The sequence below is a fragment of the Toxorhynchites rutilus genome, chromosome 1 (genome assembly GCF_029784135.1).
Source record: "Toxorhynchites rutilus septentrionalis strain SRP chromosome 1, ASM2978413v1, whole genome shotgun sequence".
NCBI classification, from domain to species: domain Eukaryota; kingdom Metazoa; phylum Arthropoda; class Insecta; order Diptera; family Culicidae; genus Toxorhynchites; species Toxorhynchites rutilus.
The window spans coordinates 122,774,223-122,800,594 of NC_073744.1; the positions used below are offsets into that span (position 1 = coordinate 122,774,223).

Genomic DNA, 26,372 nt, shown 5'->3' on the forward strand with positions numbered 1-26,372 from the left:
TCCACGATAGTCGAAGGGAACCCTCGCTATAGAGGCGAACCTTCTAGCCGCGTATATCATCCTAACATTCCTCCCCTTCCCTTCCTTTTCATAGACTGTATGAACGTGGCCGGCGTCGTTATTGACTATTTCATGTTGCTTCTATATTGCTATGGCATATATATTAGGCTGTCAAAAAAGTCCTGCGGTATTTCCACGAGGTGTCGTTGTAAGCGCGTAGTTCTAGTTGTATTCATTGTATCGAGTCATACTATAGCTTGTTGGAAAGGTATTTTTGCGCTATAATATAGTCCTTGACAGTGTTTTGTTTGGTTAAGTCGTTCGTGAGTTATAGTGTCGCAAAAATGCAGCAAAATAAAGAGAAAATCCGGCATATTTTACAGTACTACTATGACAAAGGCAAAAATGCATCTCAAGCTGCCAATAAAATTTGTGCAGTTTATGGACCCAATACAGTTTCCATTTCCACCGCACAACGATGGTTTCAACGTTTTCGTTCTGGTGTAGAGGTCGTCGAAGATGCGCCACGCTCCGGAAGGCCTGTCGTCGAAAATTGCAACAAAATCGCTGAATTAGCCGAGAAAGACCGGCATAGTAGCAGCCGTAGCATCGGCCAAGAGCTGGGGATAAGTCATCAAACCGTTATTAACCATTTGAAGAAACTTGGATTCACAAAGAAGCTCGATGTATGGGTGCCACACACGTTGACGCAAAAAAACATCTTTGACCGTATCGACGCATGTGAATCACTGCTGAATCGCAACTAAATCGACCCGTTTCTGAAGCGGATGGTGACTGGCGATGAAAAGTGGTCACTTACGACAACGTGAAGCGCAAACGGTCGTGGTCGAAGCCCGCTGAAGCGGCTCAGACGGTGGCCAAGCCCTCATTAGCGGCCAGGAAGGTTCTGCTGTGTGTTTGGTGGGATTGTCAAGGAATAATCTACTATGAGCTGCTTCCCTATGGCCAAACGCTCAATTCGGACCTGTACTGCCAACAACTGGACCGCTTGAAGGTAGCACTCATGAAGAAGAGGCCATCTTTGATAAACAGAGGCCGCATTGTCTTCCATCAGGACAACGCCAGGCCACACACTTCTTTGGTGACGCGCCAGAAGCTCCGGGAGCTCGGATGGGAGGTTCTTTTGCATCCGCCGTATAGTCCGGACCTTGCACCAAGTGACTACCACCTGTTTTTGTCCATGGCGAACGAGCTTTGCCACAAAAGAGGCCTGTGAAAATTGGCTATCCGAGTTTTTTCTGCCAATAAGGAAGCGAGCTTCTATAACAGGGGTATTATGAAGTTGGCATCTCGTTGGGAACAAGTGATTGTAACTAATTTTATGAACAAATGAAAATTCAAAAAAAATACCGCAGGACTTCAGGGTGATCTTATAAAAGTTGAACAGAGTGTAGTTTTAAGATCAAACTTCAATTTATGTGGTGTAATATTTTCACGCATTTGTACAACAGTACCAGTGGCTATGTGGATAGCATAGTCGTGCAAAACAGCCTTGCTTTCCAGCCAGCATTGGTTCAATTAACTGCTAGGCAATCGATTGAACTTTGTTTTTTTGGTAAACCAATAGGGATAGGCTTTAAATGGAAAAGCTTCACTCATCCAAAACAAAACTCCGTAGAATACTGACAGTCGATCCTATGCATTGAATAAGTCCATGCAGTGTTTACGATGTTGTACCTTTAGTACATAATGCATAGAAGAGAAGATCTGGCGTGGTGGCATCATCCGTACCTCTCACGCTAGAGGTCACAATTGCAATTCTCCCTCCCGACATTCTTCCGAAATGGAAGTAATGTGACGAACCAGACAAAAAGTGATGAAATTCACTATAACACGAAAAAATTATACATAAAATAATGTCCCATCATCACGTCATCTGATCTTCGAAGTTTTCTCGATTTCGCATTTTTCGTCACCGAAAACTTTGCGACAATATATGCTCTATTGGGTCAGTTGTGACAGCGAAGGAAAGAAGCTGGGGCAAAGAAAAGGAATGCTCATCCGAGCTCATGAAACGCTATTATTCATTCCAAATTCAACCTTCGAAGTGTACCATCGCGAGAATAAAACCATTCGATTTTTAATATTACTCCATTTTTTTTTATATTCTGGTAAAATTTGTAACATAAAATAAAATTCAACCATTTCGAACTTGTTGGTGGTCTAAAAAAGAACCGTTGAGTTTGTAAACTGAAGATGTTTACATAATTATTTTTTTGTTCTCGTGAGATTTTTCATGACCACTCCACGCGGAAGCAGAGTAGAAACTGATGCTCTTAGACATCATTGCATCAATAAGAATCTGGATAGATTTCCAGACTGACTGATATTGAATTATAGAGACTTTAAACTCTTAGAGTTAATTCGTCTCTATCCCGGGAAGGACCAATGTGGACAACTTCAATCCAAACTCCTTATCCTTATCCAACGTGTCTTGACAAAGACACTTCATTGTCGTTCGACACTCCTCAGCAAACTGTGTCTGCTTTTAGCAACATCATACGATGATCTGTTGCTGAATGAATTTCCGAGCTGGCATCCGCTTATATACAGATTTTTGTGATTTTTGTAGCTTGCAATTTTTGTGCAATTGAAACAAGTTTTAGGATCAATAAGTAACAAGCATATAATGCGTAGAGATTTTATATTTTGAAAAAGGCGGTTGGTGGAGGTATTAGCGCTCAAAATCTTGTTGTTCCGGCGTAACGCTCTCATTTTTGAAACTTTGAACTTACACCCCACTATAGAAATGAAAGACGTAGTCCTACGTCAAAACGTTGGAGGTATCTTCGTTGAAGCCATCACACAGGACATCTAATTGAAGGTAAATTGAAAAGTGTTCTCCGAAAAAGGGTTTGAGGACCTGGAATGTATAGTGAATCCAGTACAATTTGTTTCGTAAATGAGTGACCCGAAAGGGCCATCTCCTATGCAAAGAAAGTTCGCGTATAGGAAATGGTTACTATAGACAATAGTGAACTCTATTTGAAACGGGAAGTAATATCAACTGTGGTTATGATAGATCTCTGAACTAGGCATGCCATAACACGACCTGTAAAATCTAAAAAGTGCAAACGAGACCGGTATTAGATGCCGTTGGTGATTAGGAAGTTTTCCCACGAAAGATGAAGTCTGGTAATGGACCACCATTTAGCGGTGAAGGTTATGCTATGTATTTTTCTTAACGTAGTGTGCAAACAAATTCTTCAAACAACCATTTCGTACGTTTCACGGAATGTAACTATTATAAAAGTTGTGAAAAAAGCAATATTGGTCGAAACAAGCAATAACAAAACTAGAGATCGTTTACTACAATTAAACCCTTACCACATCCCAAAATTATCAGTTGTACAAATTCAATTCTGTTTTTTTTGTCAAAATTTTATAAAATATTGTAAAACAAATGTTTCTATGCAAATAAATGAAATGGAGAACATTCTAACACTAATAAAAGATTTTTAACTCATTTTTTCAGCAACCCCAGCTCCAAGAGACCCCAATAGAAACTCTTCCCGGGTCAAAACCATTCTCCGAACCGAACCTACCGCTACGCGAAGCACCACTACCAGAAGTTATACCGGAGCCAAACAACAGTATCGCCCCGAAAGCTCCCGAAGGACCCCAACCAAATTACGAGGACCGCCCAGCTGATGCGGCGAAAGGACCCATCCAACTGAACGAATTTGGTTTCCCACCAAGTCTCATTCCACTACAATCCTACAACAGTAATACACAAAGCTCACAACCATTCAACTTCAACGGTTATCCTTACAATTTCCCCGTTCTGTACGACTCCTTCGGCAACTATAACTCTGGACAGTATCCATCCGTGCTACCCCCGTTCGGATATTTCCCACATCTGAACCAGCCCAACCCTTATTTCGCTCCAAATATTCCACAGAATGGCGGCAGTGGTTCACTAGGTCCCCAGCAAATTAACCGTAACGGTCGCTTGCAGGATATCCAAGAAGCGCCTAAGGGTAACCCTCAGGAGACCACTGTAGGCAATACGGAAGCCGCACCTGATTCACCCACAACCGTCGCGGCCGCCGTCGAAGCAGCCGGCATTGATAGCACTGAGCAAAACGACCAGGAAGTAGCTCCAACCGTAGCGGGTCTCCCGGAGAATATCAAGAATAATGGGAACACAAATAAGGACATTCCTGATGTTCCGCCGCCACCAATCCCCTCCGGAGCCAAGAAAGTGGAGCAGTAGTGAATAGCTAGAGAATAAACACATCATTAAAAGTAATGAAAACATTCGTATACGCGTTTTACATTTGTAGGATATTCATTGTTCATTGATCGTTTTTAATAAAGTTTCAAAATATCAGGATTCTTATATTTTGTACATAAACTTTATACGTTCACGAGATCTACAAAAATAATCATTTGGGTATAACTACTAAATTGAATCTACGATTTAAAAAGTATCTAAACTAAATTGTACTGACTGTCATTGCTCTCTTTCTGCTTATCCAAAGCGCTCTTTTTAAGCCGGATTCCGTAAACAAGAATGTGGAAGTGGAAGTCTTTGCCATATTGGCCGGCCACATCAATTTTAGCCCAGTTTGAGCCCATCGAATTGTACGTCGGGACGCCTCCGGTGCCATCCTGGATTTGATCTACCACTCGCACGCACGTAATGTTGACCGGAGCATCGATGTAGATCTGCAAAAACGAATGCGTGTAATAGTGATGAACAGTAAGTGATGTATGTTTGTCCGATTTCGTGTGTTTTCAATCAACCAGTAAATGCGAAGGGCAACAAAAAATTCTTCATGAAATCATATATAATCAAGAATTTGAGTTCGTTGAAAAGCCACAAGTATCTCGTACAAATACGTGGAAATATACCACATTATAAAATAAAGTTGGATCTTAAAAGTATGCATGAAAAGTGTTTACAAAGAGTAAAAAGGAAGGCTTAAACGTTAATCTGTATCCTTTTCGGTCGGAGCCGTGTATGTGGCAAAGTCTGCGAAGAGGTTTCATGCGGGCTTTTTTTCAATGTGTATCTTGTTTCGCTCTCTCATACTGCTCTACATATGACCCATTCCATGAGGTTATGCACCAGAGAACCAAATTTCAAATCTAGGTTTAGGAGAAAATTGATAACTTTATTTCAATAAGCACTAGTTATATCATAAATTCTGTGAAACGAATTTGATTTTTATGCACCAACCTTTGAGAGAGGCGAGTTTAAAAAACTACATGATAATATTTAAAATATTTTAGGTTTTCACTATTTTTATGTTTCTTGAGATATCTCTGCACCAGCTTAACCAAACTTCAATATCTATATACCATTGTATGGATAATTAAATACTTGTTCGAAGAGCTGTTGGTAGACTTAGGTTTCATTTTGTAATTTGTGAGACACAAGGATTTGAAAAACAGGTCTTTTGAAGCGTTGACACGTCACAAAAAAAGAGCTTTTTCATGGTTTATCAGATGAACCTAAGTTCAAACATTTTTATACTTGGGTTCCTCTGAGCAAACAATGAGGGTCAACAACCCACAAGATTTGATTAAGATCGGTTCACAAATAGAGGAGAAACAACTGTCTCCAGAAGTTGTTGTCACGCAAAGTATACGATCCAATCCAACGTGATGTGGCAACATTTTGACTCACTACATACACTTTTTTCACGTTTTCATGTATACATCACACAAAATTAAACAATGCTATAGTAGAGTTCACAAAATTTTCTACAAGAATCATCAGTTGGAGAATATTTTATAGCTGGATTGGCTTGTTGTCAGTCAAATACTTTTGGGATATCGCAAAACCAGACTTTTTGCTGTTTCCGACTATTGAACATTAATGTTGTATTTTTAGTTCCGTTTCGAAACATACAAAGAACTTTCCTCTATGTTTAGTCAACAATAGATGAACGTAGATTCCGGAATATAGAATATTATCTTGTTTCGATTTCCGGTTTGTTGATAATAGTATTGAATGACAAAAAATATTGAAAACCCATACGATTTGGGTATTGGTTGCAGGTGTCTCACCAGCGGAAATCGAATATCGTATTCCGATGTCATTTTAAAATCGAGGATTGTGACTTTCGGTTCGGGGATATAATAGACCGGAAATGGCATGAAATCGCACAATACGATTGTCCATACCATGAGTACGTGAAGGAGAATAAAAAAAATAAAGTTTGATAGTAAGCAGATAGGATTTAACCCTTTCATTACGGCAGTGTGCTCCGCCAAAGTGCTACCCTTGTACGGAGCACTGCGCCGAAAAGCACGCACATCGCGCTGGTGTGATCGAAGAGCAGTATGAATTTCGTGTCGTGTAAAGACGACGCTCGTACACACAGCTCGTCGCGCGGATGTCGTCTATAGACGACGCTCGTAATGAAAGGGTTAAGCGAGAGGGGGATACTATTTGAGTGGTAAGAACTTAGCCTTAGAGAGACCCGTGTGGATTTAGACAAAAAAAGTACACATACGAATGCACACGCAATGTGAAATAACGGTGAGTGCTGGTGGAACAAAAAAATTAGTGGGTTATATCTATGATATAACCGCAAGGATCACGTGGAACTACCTTAGCTTAGCAATCATTCATTTGTATTGATTAAATTCTTGATTGAATGAAACAGTTTCCAAATTCAATTGAGTTCAATATATTTGCTCTGTGAGTGAAACAAATGAACAAATGCCGTGTAAAGTCAATTCATTTATTGTGATTGATTGTTCTTCGTTACAAGTAAATTTAATGACGGACCTTTTACGTTTGGTATGATGACTAGAACAAAATATATGTACGGAAAAATTATCAAACGTTTGATGAACCAGCCTAAGGCTGAAAATCTTTCCAATAAAGACAAAAAAAAATTATCAAACGATTATTTTATTTTACATTTCCCTCTGAAGCTTACATCCCAAAAGTGTACATACTTCTCGAATCTCGAATTTGCTTGAAACTGGGAAGTTCATTCGCTTCTAGTGGCTGCACGATTTTCCCAGGTTCCTAAGTTTAGAAGATCATGTTAGGACAGACATATTCCACTCTGCACAAAGGCAAGCGAGGACAAAAGTACTCGCAGTTTGCATTTATTTGCAGAGCCGATTTCCCCAGAAACCTCGGTTTTGAAGTCTGTGTTAGGGAAACACATTTCAATCGGAACAAAAATACCCCCGATTTGTATGAATTCGCAATGCCGATTTCCCCACGCTTCATGGATTTGAAGTCAGTGTTAGGGAAACACATTCCAGTCGGAACAAAAATACCCACGACTTGCATGAATTTGAAATACCGATTTCTCCATGCACCTTGGTTTAGAAATCTCTATTAGGGAACACATTTCGGTGGGAACAAAAGCTCCCCCTACTTTCGTGTGTTCTTTTTCTTCTTTTTGGCTTTAAGAGGGTTTAAACTTTTCAGTTCACTCGCCTCTAGGCTCTTTCGTGTGCTTGCAATGCCGATTTCGCTGCTTGGTTTTAAAGTCTGTGTTAGGGAACATTTTTCGATGAGAACAAAAGTCCCCCTACTTTCATGTATTTGCAATGCCGATTTCCCCAAGGCTGCTTGGTTTTGATGGCTGTGTTAGGGAAACCGTAAATCGGGCCAATCAAAACGATGCAGTTAGGGCGTTTAGATAACGCCTAATATTTTACAGTTATTCAATTGTTTATCTAATGAAAAACAACATTTTGTTAGTTGCGATAGATGCGTAGAAACATTCCCTATCAAGTGATGCAAACATCTCTCCTATCCAATACGAAATGTTCGAGCTATAAGCATTCGAAATCTTTCATTTTTTCCTGCATGTTCTGTGTTTAGGTTTTCATTTTACCCTCCATATATTCCGGTTAGACGTAGTCCCACGTCAATATTTAATCGCATGTGATCGAGTTTGTGTTTCAAGTGTGAAAAAGACCGCTGGGAGCGCAATGAATATAGGAGAAGTGAGTAATACGCACCCCCTAAGCGAGAATGGATTTATCTTGACCGTGCTCTTGAAAGTTAAGGTAACAACTACGTCAGTACGTAGATTAGTTAACCCTCAGTCATCTGTATTCGTTCGGTATTTTAGATACTGAATAACAAAAGTGCTACGAATTTTATTATATAAGGCGCCTAAATTCTAAATTTCCAATCATACGGTGTTAAATGGCCCAGCAGAAGTATAATATGCCCATGAGTTGTTTCTCTCAGAGACTATAAAGCTCAGAGCAACAGCTAATATGAATGAGAGATTCCATCAATATGTTCCCTTCATGCCCACCAGCGAAAGGAAGAAACCGTTCCTCCGGTGAGCATGTTCTCCCAGTATTCGTGCATTAATTCTCCAGTCCGCGCTCTTGTTTTCCTGCATTCTCTGAGCACATAATATAGATGCCAGATGTGAAGACATGTTTTCGTTTTGAAGACATTTAATTTTGTGAAAACATACTGAGGTCATTTCAAAGTATGTGAAAACAATTGTTTATGTGATTTCTCGAACATTATTTTGTTCATTATGATTAGATTTGAAGAAATTTATTCGCTTCATGCAGAGATATTTGAAAAAATCATCTGGCATCCCTCACATACAAACTTTTTCTCTCGTGAGAATGTTATCCGCCCGAATGCGAGCAAATTGCCCCGATCGAGGGTATGCCATACTGCCCGATGGTAAGCTGATGCGGAAAATATCAAAGTGAGAAGGAAACGAATCCTTACCATTTTCTTCATCTGAGATATTCACTGGGAACTCGGCTCTATAAATATGACTCACAGTTATCGCCTCTTAATCGGTTGCAAGCAACAAAAACCTTATAGATATGATTTAGAAAATTATATCGAAAATCGCTTCCAAAGAATTTTTTTTCTTATTTTTTTAAAGCATGTCACAAATGTAAAACTTGCATGGTAGGATTCTCGCATTGACTAGATTCCCTATAATCATTTAATTTCTATTCTTGTTGGTTTACGACAAAATCAGGCGGATTAAATTGCCCGGCAGGCGCGTTTTAGACACATCTCCTCTATATTCGTATTAAGTCGGAAATGACTTTTGGCTTCTTCAAGCAGTTTCTCCCCCAAAACGACCAAACAGTCAGTCGGGTGTTTAGTCACTTTCCCCTCTACGACCCGACTATCTCATTTCATTCTTCCCAGTCAAATTGAGGGTCTTCCCCCAAAAAGAAATCGTTCTTCTCTCTCATGTATATCGTATGCATGCATCGATATTTGAGTTCAACGTGGTTTGACATACGCTACAGGTGAGCTAGATTTTTTTGTATCGTACACGAAAATTACTCACACGTATAAAATAGCGTGCAGTGTGTGTACGGTAATTGCCGGAGCGGATCAACCAAAAACTAGGGTCCAAAAAACTTTGACACGTATTCGAATAGACCAGCTCAAACTCAACCTTTTTTTCATAGGGGGCCACAAACACGTGTTAGTCATGGTGCCGCGGGCCGCATCGATCGATTGCAAAAATCAAAAACAAATCAATCATTCACGATTTATCAGTCGTTCAAGTAGCAAGGCTTTCCAAATAGTATTTCTCATGGTCGGGTTGTTTAGTTTGGTATTTCAAATTGGTCTTTTTGAAGGCTACAGGCGAATAAACTGAGAAAGCTTAAGGTGAAGGTGGAACGCAGCCATCGTAGTAGTATAGGTAAAACCACGTGTTCTTTTTGGGGTAATAGTGTTTGTGAGAGATGAGCACACGTGGATAGATCAATTCACTTATTCACTATTCACTATTCACTATTCACTAATACACTATGTGGCGCTTCACTGACACGAGTCTTAGAATACATTTGAAAAAAATAAAAATTTAAAACTGAAGTAAAATGTATGAACGATGTGTTCCGATGAACAATTACAAATATAAATATATATAGAAGGTGTATTCGCATTTGAAGTAAAATTCTCATTATACGCGAGTGTAACATGAACAAATTTAGAACACACTAGCTGACCCAACAAACTTCGTTCCACCCAAAATTTGTTTTTTGTTATCAATACCTTCAAACATTCACGCTTTCTTACTAATCGAAAGTTCATGAGTCCAATCGCAAAATTGTTCATTGATTGATCTTCTCATCGACCCCGTTGAATTTCCATTTACTATAAAATTCCTAGTACTTCTACCAAAACTCATCATTATAATATCAGATAATTTCAGACACAATTCTCGTTCAAGATTTTTCAACCACTTGCAAATAGCATGTTTCTCCGTTACATGGAATAAATGTTTGATGCAGAAAATATGATAGAATGAAGACAGACCCCTCCCCTCTTCTCCCCTTAGAGAGGGGGGAGGAGTGTCTATTCACCATAGAAACGTTTCGTGCCCCCTATAGTCTTCACATGCCAAATTTGGCTCTATTTGCTTGATTAGCTTTCGAGTTATGCAGAAATTTGTTTTTCATTTGTATGACAGCACTCCCTAAGAGAGGGGGAGGAATGTCGAACCACCATAGAAACATTTATTGCATTCTAAAACCTCCACATGTCAAATTTGTTTTCCTTTTCTTGGTTAGTTCTCGAGTTATGCAGAAATTTGTGTTTCATTTGTATGGAAGCCCCCTTAGAGAGAGGGGAGGAGTGTCCAACCACCTTAGAAATGTTTCTTCCTCAATCCCTTTTTCTTGATTAGTTCTTGAATAATGCGGAAATGTATGCTTCATTTATATGGCCGCCCCCCTTCCCCCTCGGAGAGACGAGAGGAGTGTCTATTCACCATAGAAACGTTTTGTGTCCCCTGAAACCTTCGCATGCCAAATTTGGCATTTTCTTGATTAGTTTTCCAGTTATGCAGAAATATGTATTTCATTTGTGCGACAGCTCTCCCTTAGAGAGGGGGTGGAGTGTCTAACCACCGTAAACCATTTATTGTGCCCTAAAACCTCCATATACCTAATTTGGTTTCGTTTGCTTGATTAATTCTCGAATAATGTAGAAATTTGTGTTCAATAAACCCTACATACCAATTTTCATGTCGATCGGTTCAGTAGTTTCCGAGTCCATAAGAATCAGACAGACAGAAATCCATTTTTATATATATGGACACGAACTGAGGCTCTTTTGGAAGTGAATTTCCACTTATACTTTAGTCATTGGGACTGAAAGAATGTTCCAGGGCATAAAAATAGCAAGGAAAGAATTGCGATCTTACCTCGTAACAACGCCACGGTTGGTCGAGGCATTTTGATTGAATGTAATACTTTTCCGTTTACTATTTTTGACAGCAGAGACAGCCGTGGCAGTTTTCCGAGCTCTGCAATACAATTTTCTTAACCAATGTTAAAGTTGCTAAAACCTACATTATAGACCCATTAAACGTAAAATAGTAATTGAATTAATATCAACACTATTCTATTTTATTGATTTTCATGACATGAAACGCTATGACTCAGAAATAACATTTTATTGAGTGGTTTTTACAGCTGTTTCGATGATGTTGTCTGGCATCAGTGTCGGAAAAATAACGATGCTTTCACCAATATAAACAAAACCATTGCGGAAAATTGAAAAAAGAAAATTTAACTGTCAGAGCACTAGCTCGAACTTTCCGTCGGTTTTCATTATACATTGCGACGGCAGATGAAAATTTAATATCTTGTGAGTAATCGATTAGAGCTTGGTTGGTATTACTTGATGGGAAGTGTGCGAAAACGATCATTTTCTTCACACTGTTTCGCAAAATTATTGATTTTCGGGCGAGGGGTGAGGGAGGGAGATGAAAGTAATGAGCGCCATTGTGGCAGCTACTTGTGGCTTCCTTCCACCTTCACCTTAAACCCTCTACAATTCAAAACAAAATCATTACACTAATAAATCCACAGACACTCCAGAATTCACAGAAGCTCTCTTTAGGCAAACATAAATATTAAATAGGTTTTTGGAATGCATCGAGAATTCTTCAATAACTCATTAATCGACTCGAAGTTTTAGTGGCCCTGAAATGGACCGATGGGTTTGTGTTGTTTTGTACACGGAGCAGAAAATGGTTGATTCATGATTCATACATGTTCTCGCGAGAACAGTACGCGCACTCGCGGCATTTTCCCCGTACTACACACAAGGCGGTTCCAGGTGATTATATATTTGTCCCACTCTACCGTTATCTACGCATTACGCATAAAATCAACAATTCGTTCAATCCCCACGGCATGAAAACCGACGACGTACCTCCTATTTGAAATTTCTCTTCTGCTTTGATTCTGCCCTACACTACGCTTGCTTCTTGCATATTCTGAAGATGCATTCTGTGGCGAAAAAAATATTCAACACAGTGATAAAATAGAAACTGAGATTGGCCAGGGCGTGCACAATATTCAAAGAACTTTCGCTGACAGCCTACGACATGCATCGACAAATCTTGCCTAAAATGGAATTTCAAGCAAGTACTCATATTTAAGGGTTTTTGGTGATTTCAAAAGTTTGCAGTGCTGAGATATTGAAACAAGTTTTTGGGTCAATTAGTAAACAGCTTTACTCAAACACCCTTTATCTTTCGAACGGAGTGATTGACATTTTGAACAACTGACAAAGAGGTGTTGATGCTCGAAACTTTGCACACCAAACGAAACGCTCTTGTTTTGGAAATTTTAAACTTACATCCCAGTGCAGATTCAAATATGATGTGATGCAAAATACAGAGGCACGCTTCACCAGACGGCATACAAGGTGCTGCTACCAAACAAAATTTCACTATACAGTGAGATATCTATCATCCTATCTCACTAAGAATCGAGCAAAATCATTGTGTGTGACATCAGCATTGCGAAAGACTGCTGTTTGATAGCGGGAGCGAGACAACTTGAATGATGATGATGATTTTTTTGAATTTTAGAGGCTTTTAAATTTATGAGTTAACTCGCCTCTAGCCTTTAAAAATACCAATTTGGAAAACAAAACTAAATACTCGACCCTGAAAAATTATTGCTGCAATTGCATTTTGAGCGACCAGTTTACGCCTGTCTTATTAGCAGTGATATTTGAATATTGCACCTCCCACATACATACTCGGCCACAAGAACACGATAGGAAAATGTGTATTTTTTCCAATTTTCCTTAATTTAAATCATTTATGGGTTAGGGAACCGTAATGTATAAGTTCATAGCTAAAATAAATATTAACGGTAAAAGTATTTCATAGAAAACCGTGAATTCATTTTCTGATTTGGTACCAGTACTGAAAAACGTAGTCTTATGTCAATAAAGGTAATGATGTCGACAGGATTATCCCTAATGATCGTATTAAATGTATTTAATAGATAGTAAATCTACTAATACCACTTAACTAGACAAATCAATCATGTGTAGATGTGTAATGTGTAATGTGTTAAACTTCGTTATTCTCATTTCGTGTTTCCAAAATGATTTCTTAGGTTTTCGTGATTGTTACACATACAAAATAATAACGGGCGAGGCGGGCCAATAAAAAAAAAGCCTGGTGGGCCGCAGGTTGAGTATAGCTGGAACAGACCATACAGTAACTACGCATGGGTTTCTTCTGCAACCTAACGAAGACCCCCCAACGTGCAGATTCAAACAAAGACTCACAATCGATCATATTCTTAAGAAATGTTCACTACTGAAAAAAGAACGTGAAATGGATGATATTCGTGGTAATCTAGTGAAAATCCTCAAAAACAACAATGACAATGAGAAGAAACTGCTGAAGTTTTTGAAGAAGACCATGATCCTCAATCTATTATAATTATTTATTGATTTCGAGAAAGACGCGAATGACAACATCGTTCAAGCGTCTATAATCTATATATATATAAATGGATTTCTGTCTGTTTGTCTGTCTGATTCTTATGGATTCGGAAACTCGGAGCTGTCATACAAATGAAAGACAAATTTCTGCATAACCTCGAAAACTAATCAAGAAAATGCAAAATTTGGCATGCGAAGGTTTTAGAGGACACAAAACATTTCTATGGTGAATGGACACTCCTCCCGTCTCTCTGAGGGGGAAGGGGGGCTGCCATACAAACGAAGCATACATTTCCGCATAATTCAAGAACTAATCAAGCAAACGAAACTAACTTTGGCATGTGGAGGTTTTATGGGGAAGATGGGGGGTGGTGGTTGCTATACAAATGAAACACAAATTTCTGCATAACTCAAGAACTAATCAAGCAAACGAAACCAAATTTAGCATGTGGAGGTTTTAGGGTGCAATAAATGTTTCTATGGTGGTTCGACACTCCTCCCCTCTCTTAGGGTGGGCTGTCATACAAACGAAAAACAAATTTCTGCATAACTCGAAAACTAATCAAGTAAATCGAGCCAAATTTGGCATGTGAAGATTTTAGGGGACACGAAAGACGAAAAGTTATAGGAGGTTGTGTTCAAGACACGACCGCATTGTTGACGTAGAACTACGCTGTGGTTTAATTCAAGTCCCTTGTTTATAATTGCAGATATTATTTTATAATGCTACGAAAATTGAAATAACCATTTTACCAGTTTGGTCGCCCTGAAATGTTTTTTTTTTATTGTAGAATCATTTGACGATAATTGTTTGATGATTCATTCTTGTGCTCGCAGAACAATACATGATCGAGATAAGCGCAGCTGTCATCCTTAGTGGAGAAAGTTCACAAACAAATCACAAACAAAATTCTAGAACGACATTTACTTTCTTGGTGACTAAATAAACGAAATAAACTCTGTCTGTTAATCTCCATAACCTCGAAAAGAGTAACACTGCTTCATAATGATCTAGATTAGATTACAACCCTAGTTGAAAGCAGTTTTGCGACCGGCACGCGAGCCCAAATAAATTAATAACGAGCGAGCCCAAATAATTTTTTTTTGGGGAATACCAAGTTGTTCAATAAGTTATATTGAACAACTTGGTATTCCCCAAAAAAAAATTTGGTGCACAACCTTGACACCTGCTTCACCATAGCGTCAGTTCAATGCATTGATGACAAAAAACAAACAGTTTGATGTAATGATTGCAATGTCAGAGACATCAGTGAGTGAGAAATTTTTACGCGTTCACAGCTCAATCCTATACGAAGATATGTGATGATACAAAACAAGGAAGAACAAGCGATATTCATTGCTTTGAACACAGAACGGTACTGAAAGTTTGCCTCCCTTCCTTGCTTGAGACTTTAAACTTCTTCAGTTCATTCGTCTCTAACCTTCAAAAAGGCCATTGGAAAACTTTACTTTATCCATCATATTACTCCTCCGCCCCCATTGCCTTGAGAAAGGCATTCGATCTCTTGCCGCCCAGCTTGTCCAGCAACGATGTCTAAATTGAAATGCAAAATAAAACGCAGTATTTGCGATGCAAGCTCTATAAAACGCTCACACAAAGTAAAAACAACGAATGCCGTATCGTACTCTGAGGCTCAAGCTCTCACAAATTTTCAGTAGCACTGGAATGCGAGAAGTATTAGCTAAAACTAGAGACTCGACGAAGTTTTGAAACATAAAAGAACTCAATTTTGTTATGAACACACACACACACACACACAATGATACCTCCAAAGTGCCATTCAAGATGCTTGGTCCAGAATTTTCTATTACAGTGTTGTCAAAATAAATCAGCTCATCGGTATCGGAACAGTCTCCGAACTCCAGATCATTCCCGGGAACCGCCACAAATGCCTTCGTCGTAACGTCCACCCACACGTAATCGTTGTTCATCCGTCCACTCTCGAGAAACGCTGCTACCTCATTCTTGATTTTAGGCGGATTACTAATATCACTGGTCCCGGTTGTCTGTCGTTTGAACAGCGACCTTGAACCGGACGATCCCTCGGGGAACGGTAGCGCCGAGCAGAGCTGACAGTAGAGTATGACGCAAGCGGTGAAACCCAAAGCTCTGCGAAATATCATCGTCATCGGGACACTTTAATCCAGGCTTGACCACGTTCAACTCGCACCGCTTTGATCGCACAACTAAAAATTCGTCCGCTCGATTCGCTACAACAAACTATAACTGCGAAGCAAAATCGGAACTTTCCACCCGTAGACCGCTGATAGGCACTCACCGCCGTTGTCATTACAGAAACCCATGGCGAGTTCAACTGTATGTTATATTTATATGATTTTAATCAAATTTATTTCCCATTGTCATTATCACTGTAATGTGACACAAAAATGATGTGAGCATCGCTCTCGACAGCGACAGTGGCGAAGATGATGATGATGATGATGATGAAGCATATGTAGAATAATCGCCGTCGAGAGATCACAGGGATAAATGGTGACGACTCGACAACAGGAGCACAGCAAGACGAGTTGCGAAGAATGTGAATCAAATGCGGACCCGAAGGCAGGCCACCGGCGTCAACAGCTGACCAGTGACAATTCCTCATTTGAATATCACAGTGACGGTGACAGTTTTTGAACATGTTTTATCCTAGTGTCAGATTGATGTTTCATACAGACAAATACTTTGGAACCAAAGTGTGGCTGTGATATATCTTTTAAATGGCAAAATTGGTCCTCGTCTCCGTAAAAATGTCGGTAATATCGGTGCCAGTTTCAGTGGAATATAGTTCGTTCAAAACAAAACTCATACATTCAATGGAAAGGTAATAAACAACATTCGGACACGTGTCAAACACTAACTATCATCAAACTCAGTTTTCAGCACCGCCTGTATCCATTTGTTGAAAGATCCAACTCGAACATATACCCCCGGTAATCCCTCGCTGCCAATTTTAGACTGAAAACACAAACACAAGTCACATATATGCTCCAGTTTTCAATCATCACTCACCTTTGCGAGCGCGTAAGAGTTCAAACCAACCACATGAAATCTCCCACCGAGCGTCGTCACAAGCGGGCCACCCAAATCTCCCGTGCAGTCGTCACCTGTTTCATCCCAGACACAAAACTCTTTTGGACCCAACTCTGCCTGGTGTCTTCGGAACAAAATTTGACAATCCTTCTGTGCCAGGGATGTCACTGAAACAAGCTTACTAGAGGTATTCATTCTCCCGAACTCGTATTTGTCCTTGAAGCACAAATGAACATGAAGCTCGGTGTAGTTAAAGCGATCGTTCGTTGGCAAGCAAACGGGACGAATCTTTTCCGTCGCGTTCACACGCTCTGCCAGTCGAATAACCGCAATATCCTTCCTCTCATGAAGGAACACATTCTTCACCGGTATCGATAACACATCGGATTTTCTTTCGTTCGTCGATCTGCCACCACCTTCGAAAAAAGGCAACGTGGGAAAGTCTCCGAGTCTGATTCCCGTCACCACCCAGAAAGGATATGAATTGTGGATACTAGAAATAGTAGTCAACACATGACGATCATCGATTAGTACTCCCTTGCTGAGTGTTTTCTTCCGGCCACCTCCTTTCGGATTCGTGTGCTCCAAAATGGCAATCCACGGAACACTATTCCCAATCCGTTCACCGCATCCCGATGAGGACAGTTTGCGTTGTTTCCGTTTCGCCGTGGTAATCTCCGTTGGCACTTGGGTTGTAGGCAGCTCTGTTGTGGTTATTCCATCGTTCAATTTCCCGTTTTCTCCCGCCGTTGTTGTCGAGGCAGTTTGATTCCCACTCTGCTCCACCGTCGTTACATCCGTAGTGGACCAAATCCTCAAATTAAACTTGCTTCGCACAAAAACCGGAATGTTTGAATCCTCACTGAAAGTATCAGCATCAGTCGTTCCGTTCTCAGCGAAAACCTGGAATGCTGAACACGCAAGTGAAGTCGCCGTGTTGAACAAAATTCTACCCAAAACTTACGACTTTGTCCAAAAAATGCAAGGCTTATGAAAAGCAATAAATTAAACACCTTTCCAGCCATGATCAATCAACTGGAGCGCACAAGAAAACAAAACGGAAAGAGTACCGATCCAAGTTCACGCATAAATTGAACTGATTGTAGAAAAGTAGAACAGTGGGACTGCTGATAGGCTGTCGATGTTGGGTTTAAGTCCTAGTTGGCTAATCAAAATATTTTCATTCATGAATTCGCTGCAATCTCGAAGTAATCTCGAATTGAAGCTGAGAATTTTTCACATAACATTCTCGAAACTAGGGAGGCGTTTTTTTCGTTTTTGAGTCATGATTTTTCAAAGTTAATCAATGGTCCAAAAAATCATTTTTTTCCATTTTTCCACTACAAAAAATCATAACTTTTGATCTACCGAACCGATTTAGATGATCGTTATATCAAATTAAAGCCAATGAGCTAATCTTGTTTGAAAAAAAAATTACATTCTGAATGAAAATAGATTTTGTTTTCGTAATTATTGATTATATTTGTTTTTTATAGCTTACATCGTTTCGGGACCAAGGGCGCCATATTTTATTCAATTTTTTCCTGAAAGCTGAGGTTTTCACACAAAATATATTCGAATACCAGAGAGGTGTTATTTTTCGTTTTTAAGTTATGATTTTTCAAAGTTAACATGTTTTCAGTTTTCGTTCAATATTTCTATGTGACTAGACTGGATGTATGTGACTATAATCCAATTAATTGGCAAGTATGTTATTTTTTCAAAAAAAGCTAGCTAGTAGGCTTTAATTCGACATGTCGATCATCTGAATCGCTCCAGTAGTTCAAATGTAATACATTTTTGACAAAAGTCATTTTGGCGGTATCTGGGGCGGTATCTCGGTCATAACTTCACGAATGTTGTCATTCAAATGTTCAAGAGTTTACGGAGAGTTGGCATAGACACGGTCTTTCGCATAACCCCACAAAATAAAGTCTAGCGGGTTCAAATCACATGATCTGGACGGCCAATTGGCATCACCAAAACGCGAAATTATACGTCCCTCAAATTTCGTTCGCAATATGGCCATGTTCGGTCGTGTTGTGTGGCACGTGGCGCCGTCCTGCTGAAACCACATGTCATCCGTATCCATATCTTCAAATTGTGGCAAAAAAAATCGGTTAACATGCGGCCATAGCGCTCACCATTCACAGTTACCGTCTCGCCGTCCTCATTTTCAAAGAAATACGGCCCGATAACTCCACCAGACCATAATGCGCACCAAACAGTGACTTTTGGCGGATGTAATGGCCTTTCAACGATCACGTGTGGATTTTCTGAGCCCCACATACGGAAATTTTGGGTGTTCACATAGCCACCGAGCTCGAAATGTGCCTCATCGCTGAAGTAGATTTGATGCGATAATTCAGCATTTTGCTGCTGTTGTTCGTTCACCCAATCGACGTATGCCCGACGCATTCTATGGTCACCACGCTCTAATTTTTGTACCAGTTGGACTTTATATGGATGTAGGTGCAAGTCCAAATGCAAAATTCGCCACAATGATGTGTTTGACAAGCCCAATTGCTGAGCACGCCGTGGAATCGAATCATTCGGGTCATCCTCCACACTGGCAGCAACAGCAGCAATATTTTCGGCCGAACGCACATTACGATTGTGTGATGCACAGGTTTCACAATATCCGCTACGGATCCAGTTTGTTCGAATTTACGCACTACATTAGCGATTGTGTGTTCTGTAGACCGTCCATGACAACCAAAATCCGTCCGTAATGCTCGATATTAGGCTGTCAAAAAAGTCCTGCGGTATTTCCGCGAGGTGTCGTTGTAAGCGCGTAGTTCTAGTTGTATTCATTGTATCGAGTCATACTATAGCTTGTTGGAAACGTATTTTTGCGCGCTATAATATAGTCCTTGACACCGAGTTATAGTGTCGCAAATATGGAGCAAAATAAAGAGAAAATCCGACTTATTTTACAGTACTACTATGACAAAGTCAAAAATGCATCTCAAGCTGCCAATAAAATTTGTGCAGTTTATGGACCCGATACAGTTTCCATTTCCACCGCACAACGATGGTTTCAACGTTTTCGTTCTGGTGTAGAGGTCGTCGAAGATGCGCCACGCTCCGGAAGGCCTGTCGTCGAAAATTGCAACAAAATCGCTGAATTAGCCGAGAAAGACCGGCATAGTAGCAGCCGTAGCATCGGCCAAGAGCTGGGGATAAGTCATCAAACCGTTATTAACCATTTGAAGAAACTTGGATTCACAAAGAAGCTCGATGTATGGGTGCCACACACGTTGACGCAAAAAAACATCTTTGACCGTATCGACGCATGTGAATCGCTGCTGAATCGCAACTAAATCGACCCGTTTCTGAAGCGGATGGTGACTGGCGATGAAAAGTGGGTCACTTACGACAACGTGAAGCGCAAACGGTCGTGGTCGAAGCCCGCTGAAGCGGCTCAGACGGTGGCCAAGCCCTCATTAACGGCCAGGAAGGTTCTGCTGTGTGTTTGGTGGGATTGTCAAGGAATAATTTATTATGAGCTGCTTCCCTATGGCCAAACGCTCAATTCGGACCTGTACTGCCAACAACTGGACCGCTTGAAGGTAGCACTCATGAAGAACAGGCCATTTTTGATAAACAGAGGCCGCATTGTCTTCCATCAGGACAACGCCAGGCCACTCACTTCTTTGGTGACGCGCCAGAAGCTCCGGGAGCTCGGATGGGAGGTTCTTTTGCATCCGCCGTATAGTCCGGACGTTGCACCAAGTGACTACCACCTGTTTTTGTCCATGGCGAACGAGCTTTGCCACAAAAGAGGCCTGTGAAAATTGGCTATCCGAGTTTTTTTTGCCAATACGGAAGCGAGCTTCTATAACAGGGGTATTATGAAGTTGGCATCTCGTTGGGAACAAGTCATCGACCAAAACGGCGCATATTTGACTTAAAACAGATGATTGTAACTAATTTTATGAACAAATGAAAATTCAAAAAAAACACCGCAGGACTTTTTTTTACAGCCTAATATATATACTACTACTACTACCTTTTTCGATCAATGCAACAAGGCCTGATTGACCAGCACTTATCCAATTTTGATGAAGTCAAAATCGATTCGTGGTTAGCCGACAAACTGGCCGATTATCTTCGCAAAGGGATCCGTGAATTACCAGAAAGATGGGAGAAAAAAGTTGTGACTAGCGATGGGCTATACTTTGAATATTAAATTTGTATCCATTTTTGCAGAATAAAGCATTAATTTAAAGAAGAAAAAAAAAGAGAAAGAAGAATCTTACCGATACTCCTATTACTGAAATTTGTTGCGTTAGCGTTTAATCTGAAAGACCCTGTACATGAAGTAGACCTAGCGCAAAGGGCCATCTCTGAGTAACGTTGTGATCAGGCTCAATGCATTGATATTTTTTTCTCTTGGTTGAAAGGAACAGTCTACACCCAAAATTGATTTTTAGCTCATGTTTTATCACCCCAATTTATGACATTAAATGAGACATAACATAACAGAAAATGTCATGACGCACAAATACTGGTAAGCATTTGTATACTATACATGGTACAGAAATATAAGATTAATACGAGCGAGCGAAACAAAAGACAAATAAGCTTTCCGCATGCTTTGCCACATACACGGCCCAGACCGATATAGATATTGTTCTCCTTCATGCGCTCCTTTTTTACTCTTAGAAAACACTTCATTTTACAATCTTCATTTTATAATCAGGTGCAATATTATCGCCATGTGAATAGCGTGGTCGTGTAAATTAGCTTTTCATTCCAGCCGGCCTTGGTTCGATCCCCATTGACGTCATATGGACTTTTTTTTTGGCACAATCCCAAATGAAATGAGAAAAGAAAACAGAAAGAGATATCTGCCCGCATACATACAAACCATTTTTAAGCTTTCAAAATAGCTCATTATTTGCGCATTTGACTCTCATGCACAGGAAATGGCATCTTTTCTGCCTAAGATGAAATATTTTCTACCAACGCTAGTTTGGGTGTAGTTGAAATGACCATTCAAAAGGTTTTATTAAAACCCAACGATAAACAATTTGAAAAGGAGAATTCCTCATGAGATGTACAAACCAGGCGAAAGACCTTCCGGACCCGGGCCCACGATGAAGGAAGGAATATTGGAGTGCATTGGACATTTTCATCGGGAATCGAAAGAACGGTCAAAATAGCCTAAAGATGAAGCCGAAGCAATTCAAACTCGATACATGTTAGGAGTGCCTGACAGCAAACTGAAAAAGTCGATTTAACAAACTGGTAACTACGAAGTTTCGGGAAGCAAAGTATTGCTACACCCAAACTAGCGTTCTCAGTGGCTTATTTTTGAAAAATTTATTTGGAGCAGCTATAGTCTTATAATACAGAAACATAATGTCTAAATCCTAGTCGAAATTGAAACATCACAATACCGAATCAAATAAACGTTGGAGAACTGCCCACAATTGGTATCATACATATCAATTGTAAGCAGCAGTAGGATAATAAATTTAGTTTGAACATTATTTCACATCACAATATAGACACGAAAATAAAATTTAATCGAAAGATGTTGTAAATTTATAACACATATAATACACGTAATCGTTTATTTTCTCAACTTTGATAATCAACGGATATGAGTGACCAAACTTTTTAAGTAATAAAATGTTGAAAAATGTTATTGAACTAGAATCACTACAATCTCGTAAAACGTCACCACTATTCGACACATTTTTTGTAAAAAAAAAAATCTTAACTTGATCTATTGATCTATTTTTATTGATATTTACAACTTTCCACGAACAATCAATATAAAACTCATACTTTATAAAATCAAGCAAATTGTTCAGGCTATATATACACCCACAAAAACCATCACATTTTTCCGGAACACTTCGTTGAAGGTTAAATTAAATCGCACATATTCAGTTGCTGTTCGTCGTCTCATAGTCCAACGATTGCTCTGTGACCGGGGCAGACTCTTGCGGTTGCTCACCACCATTTCTGGGTTCCGTTGGTTCATCGTCAATTTCATTTCCGGTTGCTTCTGTAGTACCTTCTCCAGCGTCATCTGTAATATCCGTAGCAGATGGAACTGCAGGTGGCAGTGGTGGAAGAAGTACTGCCTGTCCAGAAGACAAATAACGAACTGAGACAGCTGGAACCGCCTGCAGTTGAACTGAGGTCACCGGCGGTTGTATAACCGGAACAGATGCCAACGCTTGGTAAGCCTTTCCTTCCGCAGTGCTATACGCGTAACTTCCACCCGACTGCTGGATATGAACCGACGGTGGAGTGTCTTTCTCTGGGGCACGAAGCCAGACCGGGGCAATGGGAATCCATGGATAGACAGAGGCATGTCCAATCGTCCCAAACAGCATCACTATAGTTACAATTGTCACCGAATACATTGTGTTCGCACCGATATTACTACGAAACTATACAACGCGAAGCTGCAATTAAACAAACGCTGGCCTGACAAAACGGATTCTTTTTATAAGCCCCACCTCAATGAGTTGCGGTAAGAGTCTCGATTAATCCAGAACCACTTCCAGATCGGTTTGTAATATATTCCGCCAATGCAACTGATATCAGATACAATAACCGCACAAGTGCACAAAAATTATATCAGCGGGCACAGATCATGCTGTGATTTGTTGCTAATTTGATTCTTTATAGATTCATGAATGCTTCTTTTCAGAATGTGCGAAAACAAGCATATTGGATATGAGAAATCAACGAATCACATTGGCATCTATTTTAAAATCGGTGGTACTGAAAGTGACAAGCGTTATAAGGGTGATTTGTCATCCAAACAACTATAGACATTATATGGGACAAAACAACCGAGAGCCATTAATTAACAACACCCTGCTATAATGTCTCACTTTTCATCTAGTCGATAGATAAGCGAGTTCCAGAAGCCGGAACAGGTTTTCCATACAAGAACTCAGCAATTATTAAGTACACACTTATAGGGAAGGTCGTCCTGCATGGAACACTGGAAGATAAGTCGTCAGCTGGTAATTCATGCGTATCTAATATTTAAAATATAGAGAAACACCTTCTGACAAAATGTTGCAGACAGTGGAAGCTGCTAAAATTAGATGTATTTAACATGAGTTCAAATCTAGCCCAGTAAACTGGGAAAATAAGCACTTGACGTCTGGTCCCCGACACCTCCTCCAGAACGATTAGCATTCACAGCACCTCCTTCTGACTCAAAACTGATCAATTCATCTAAATTCACGCAAAGGTCCTTAGTAATCAACGATAATACACATAAAAAACAAATAAAATGAACGATATATGGAATTCAGAAACAATTCACCGAATTAGATACACAAAACGTGTTTATTTCTAGGATTGACACTATGAAAATTGGACTCTGTTTTGATAACGTGGTATAATTTTGTAAATCGCAACCATAATGAATATACAGGCGCATCACTTTGCTATTTTCCTCTGAGCATATTAACCATTCCCAAGCAAAAAGTTTTCACAATCAATCAACTAACACTCCCGAATCTTTATGATATGTAATCAAATCTAATGCGGCATAGAGGCGAATGATCTGAAAAGTTTGAAGCATCTTTAAAACAAAGAACGGAAATGTGGCAAAAAGTGTTATACACCATAAAAAATATTATCATCACACAGCATAATGTTTGTGCAGCAATAACACAACTTCTCAAAAACGCCTGCTTTTCCCTCTAGCATCATTACACGTGCCTGGATTCAGGCGCACATAATGCTTCATGAAACCCGATTAAAAATATCGATCCGATTCACGTTTTGATAAATTTACAAATTGTTTGAATTTATAGTTCTCAAAAGTTCCGAAGTTATCGGGGCAAGTCACAAACGAATCATTTAACCGTTTCAAGCCGAAGGAGCGCGATAACCCTCTTCTTGTTTTATATTAACACTAGTTGACCCGACAAACTTCGTCCCACCCAAAATTTATTTTTAGTTATCACATCCACGTTCTTACTAAGTGAACGTTCATGGGTCCAATCGAAGAACTGTTCATTGATTGATTTTCTTTCTTTAAAATTACCTTTTACTATAAAATTTCTCGTTCAAGATTTTTCAACCACCTGCAAATAACATGTTTCTCCGTTACATGGAATAAATGTTGATACAAAAAAAAAGATAGAACAAAGACAGTCCTAAATCGGACAATTCCTTTCTCGTGTTTTGCTCTTATCAACACATTCGGTGATTTATTTTTATTTATATAGATAGAAGAAGATATAGGAGTGCGTTTTATCACATTAAAAAAAATCAATTGTCATGTTTGGTTGAAATATGTGTATTATTTTTACGTGACCCCCGCTCCATTTCAGAGGAGGGAGGGGTGTCATACCATCATAGAAACATTTCTCATATCCAAAAACCTTCATATGCCAAATTTGGCTCTATTTGATTGATTAGTTTTAGAATTATGCAGAAATTTGTGTTTCATTTGTATGGCAGCCCTCCCTTAGAGAGGGGGAGGAGTGTCGAACCACCCTAGAAACGTTTATCGATCCCTAAAACCTGTATATGCTAAGTTTAATTCCATTTGTTTGATTAGTTCTCAAGTTGATCTGTACCCTCCCCTCCTCCTCTCTAGTGAGGAGAAAGGATTGTCAAACCACCATAAAAACATTTATTGTTCCCTAAAACCTCCATATGCCAAATTTGGTTCCATTTGCTTGATTAGTTCTTGAGTTATGCAGAAATGTGTACTTCATTTGTAGAGCATCCCCCCTCCCCTTCAGAGAGAGGCGAGGAGTGTCTATCTACCATAGAAACGTTTCGTGCCCCCTAGAACCTTCACATGCCAAATTCGGCTCCATTTGCTTGATAAGTTTTCGAGTTAACGTATTAAAAACGTAGCGTAGAACTATCGTTGGTTTTGTGCTCATTTGTTTGAAGATGCATCTGAATGAATTCTCAATAAATGGGTGAGCGAATATTTGAGGCAATTCGAAAACGAAAGCGTTACTTTGAGGGCACAAAGTTTTGAATCTCAATGCCTCTTTGTCGACTTATCGAAATGACATGATTATCACTTCATTTAACATGCTCCAACCGATGTACAGGGTTTTCCATTTCGGGCTTCCGAAAGTATACAGCCCTGCGATGACAACCGTTTGACATAGCTGTCAACCAAAGCGTCATATCGTTAGTTGAATGTCTGCCATTTTACAATATGGATCGTTTTAGCATCGCACAACGTGTTAATTTTGTTAAATTATACTATAAAAATGATGAAAAACCGGCAAATGTTTTTCGAGCATTGCGGACGGATTTTGGTCGTCATGGACGGCCTACAGAGCACACAATCGCTAATGTAGTGCGTAAATTCGAACAAACTGGATCCGTAGCGGATATTGTGAAACCTGTGCATCATCGTGATGTGCCTTCGGCCGAAAATATTGCTGCTGTTACTGCCAGTGTGGAGGATGACCCGAATGATTCGATTCCACTGCGTGCTCAGCAATTGGGCTTGTCAAACACATCATTGTGGCGATTTTTTTTGGACTTGCACCTACATCCATATAAAGTCCAACTGGTACAAAAATTAGAGCGTGGTGACCATTGAATGCGTCGGGCATACGTCGATTGGGTGAACGAACAACA

At 39.8% G+C, this 26,372-nt stretch overlaps 4 protein-coding genes across 5 annotated transcripts in view; 1 reads left to right on the forward strand and 3 right to left on the reverse strand.

Annotated features, from left to right (window-relative positions):
- Positions 1-4,359, forward strand: part of LOC129762512 (uncharacterized) — a 43,640-nt gene extending 39,281 nt beyond the window's left edge. The window contains exon 3 of one of the 2 annotated variants that reach the window (XM_055760820.1): positions 3,476-4,359. In XM_055760820.1, coding sequence (XP_055616795.1) covers positions 3,476-4,237 — 762 coding nt within the window. In that variant the 3' untranslated portion in view covers positions 4,238-4,359. The remainder of the gene's footprint in view (positions 1-3,475) is intronic. The other variant, XM_055760821.1, reaches the window with a different exon arrangement.
- LOC129762514 (uncharacterized) lies at positions 4,342-16,013 on the reverse strand. Its single transcript, XM_055760824.1, has 2 exons — positions 15,500-16,013; positions 4,342-4,692 (listed from the first exon to the last, which is right to left on the reverse strand). Exons 1-2 carry the CDS (start codon positions 15,860-15,862, stop codon positions 4,456-4,458), a joined length of 600 nt encoding a protein of 199 aa, XP_055616799.1. The 5' UTR covers positions 15,863-16,013; the 3' UTR covers positions 4,342-4,455.
- A 473-nt stretch (positions 16,014-16,486) lies between these two features.
- Positions 16,487-19,002, reverse strand: LOC129762511 (CLIP domain-containing serine protease B4-like). The gene is made up of 3 exons (XM_055760819.1): positions 17,731-19,002; positions 16,746-17,677; positions 16,487-16,691 (listed from the first exon to the last, which is right to left on the reverse strand). The coding sequence occupies exons 1-3, from the start codon at positions 17,789-17,791 to the stop codon at positions 16,590-16,592; spliced, it is 1,095 nt and encodes a 364-aa protein (XP_055616794.1). The 5' UTR covers positions 17,792-19,002; the 3' UTR covers positions 16,487-16,589.
- A 3,077-nt stretch (positions 19,003-22,079) lies between these two features.
- Positions 22,080-23,223, reverse strand: LOC129762515 (uncharacterized). The gene has a single exon (XM_055760825.1). It carries the CDS (start codon positions 23,150-23,152, stop codon positions 22,667-22,669), a length of 486 nt encoding a protein of 161 aa, XP_055616800.1. The 5' UTR covers positions 23,153-23,223; the 3' UTR covers positions 22,080-22,666.
- Between the last annotated feature and the right edge of the window lie 3,149 nt (positions 23,224-26,372).

Coding starts and splice junctions, on each gene's coding strand:
- LOC129762511 (XM_055760819.1), bottom strand. CDS start 17,791: ATGGCTGGAAAGGTGTTTAATTTATTGCTTTTCATAAGCCTTGCATTT. Junction 17,678..17,730: donor TGCATTTTTTGGACAAAGTC/GTAAGTTTTGGG, acceptor TTGCGTGTTCAG/CATTCCAGGTTTTCGCTGAG. Junction 16,692..16,745: donor ACTCTTACGCGCTCGCAAAG/GTGAGTGATGAT, acceptor TTGTGTTTTCAG/TCTAAAATTGGCAGCGAGGG.
- LOC129762515 (XM_055760825.1), bottom strand. CDS start 23,152: ATGTATTCGGTGACAATTGTAACTATAGTGATGCTGTTTGGGACGATT.
- LOC129762514 (XM_055760824.1), bottom strand. CDS start 15,862: ATGACGATGATATTTCGCAGAGCTTTGGGTTTCACCGCTTGCGTCATA. Junction 4,693..15,499: donor TCTTGAATGGCACTTTGGAG/GTATCATTGTGT, acceptor TCGTTTTTGCAG/ATCTACATCGATGCTCCGGT.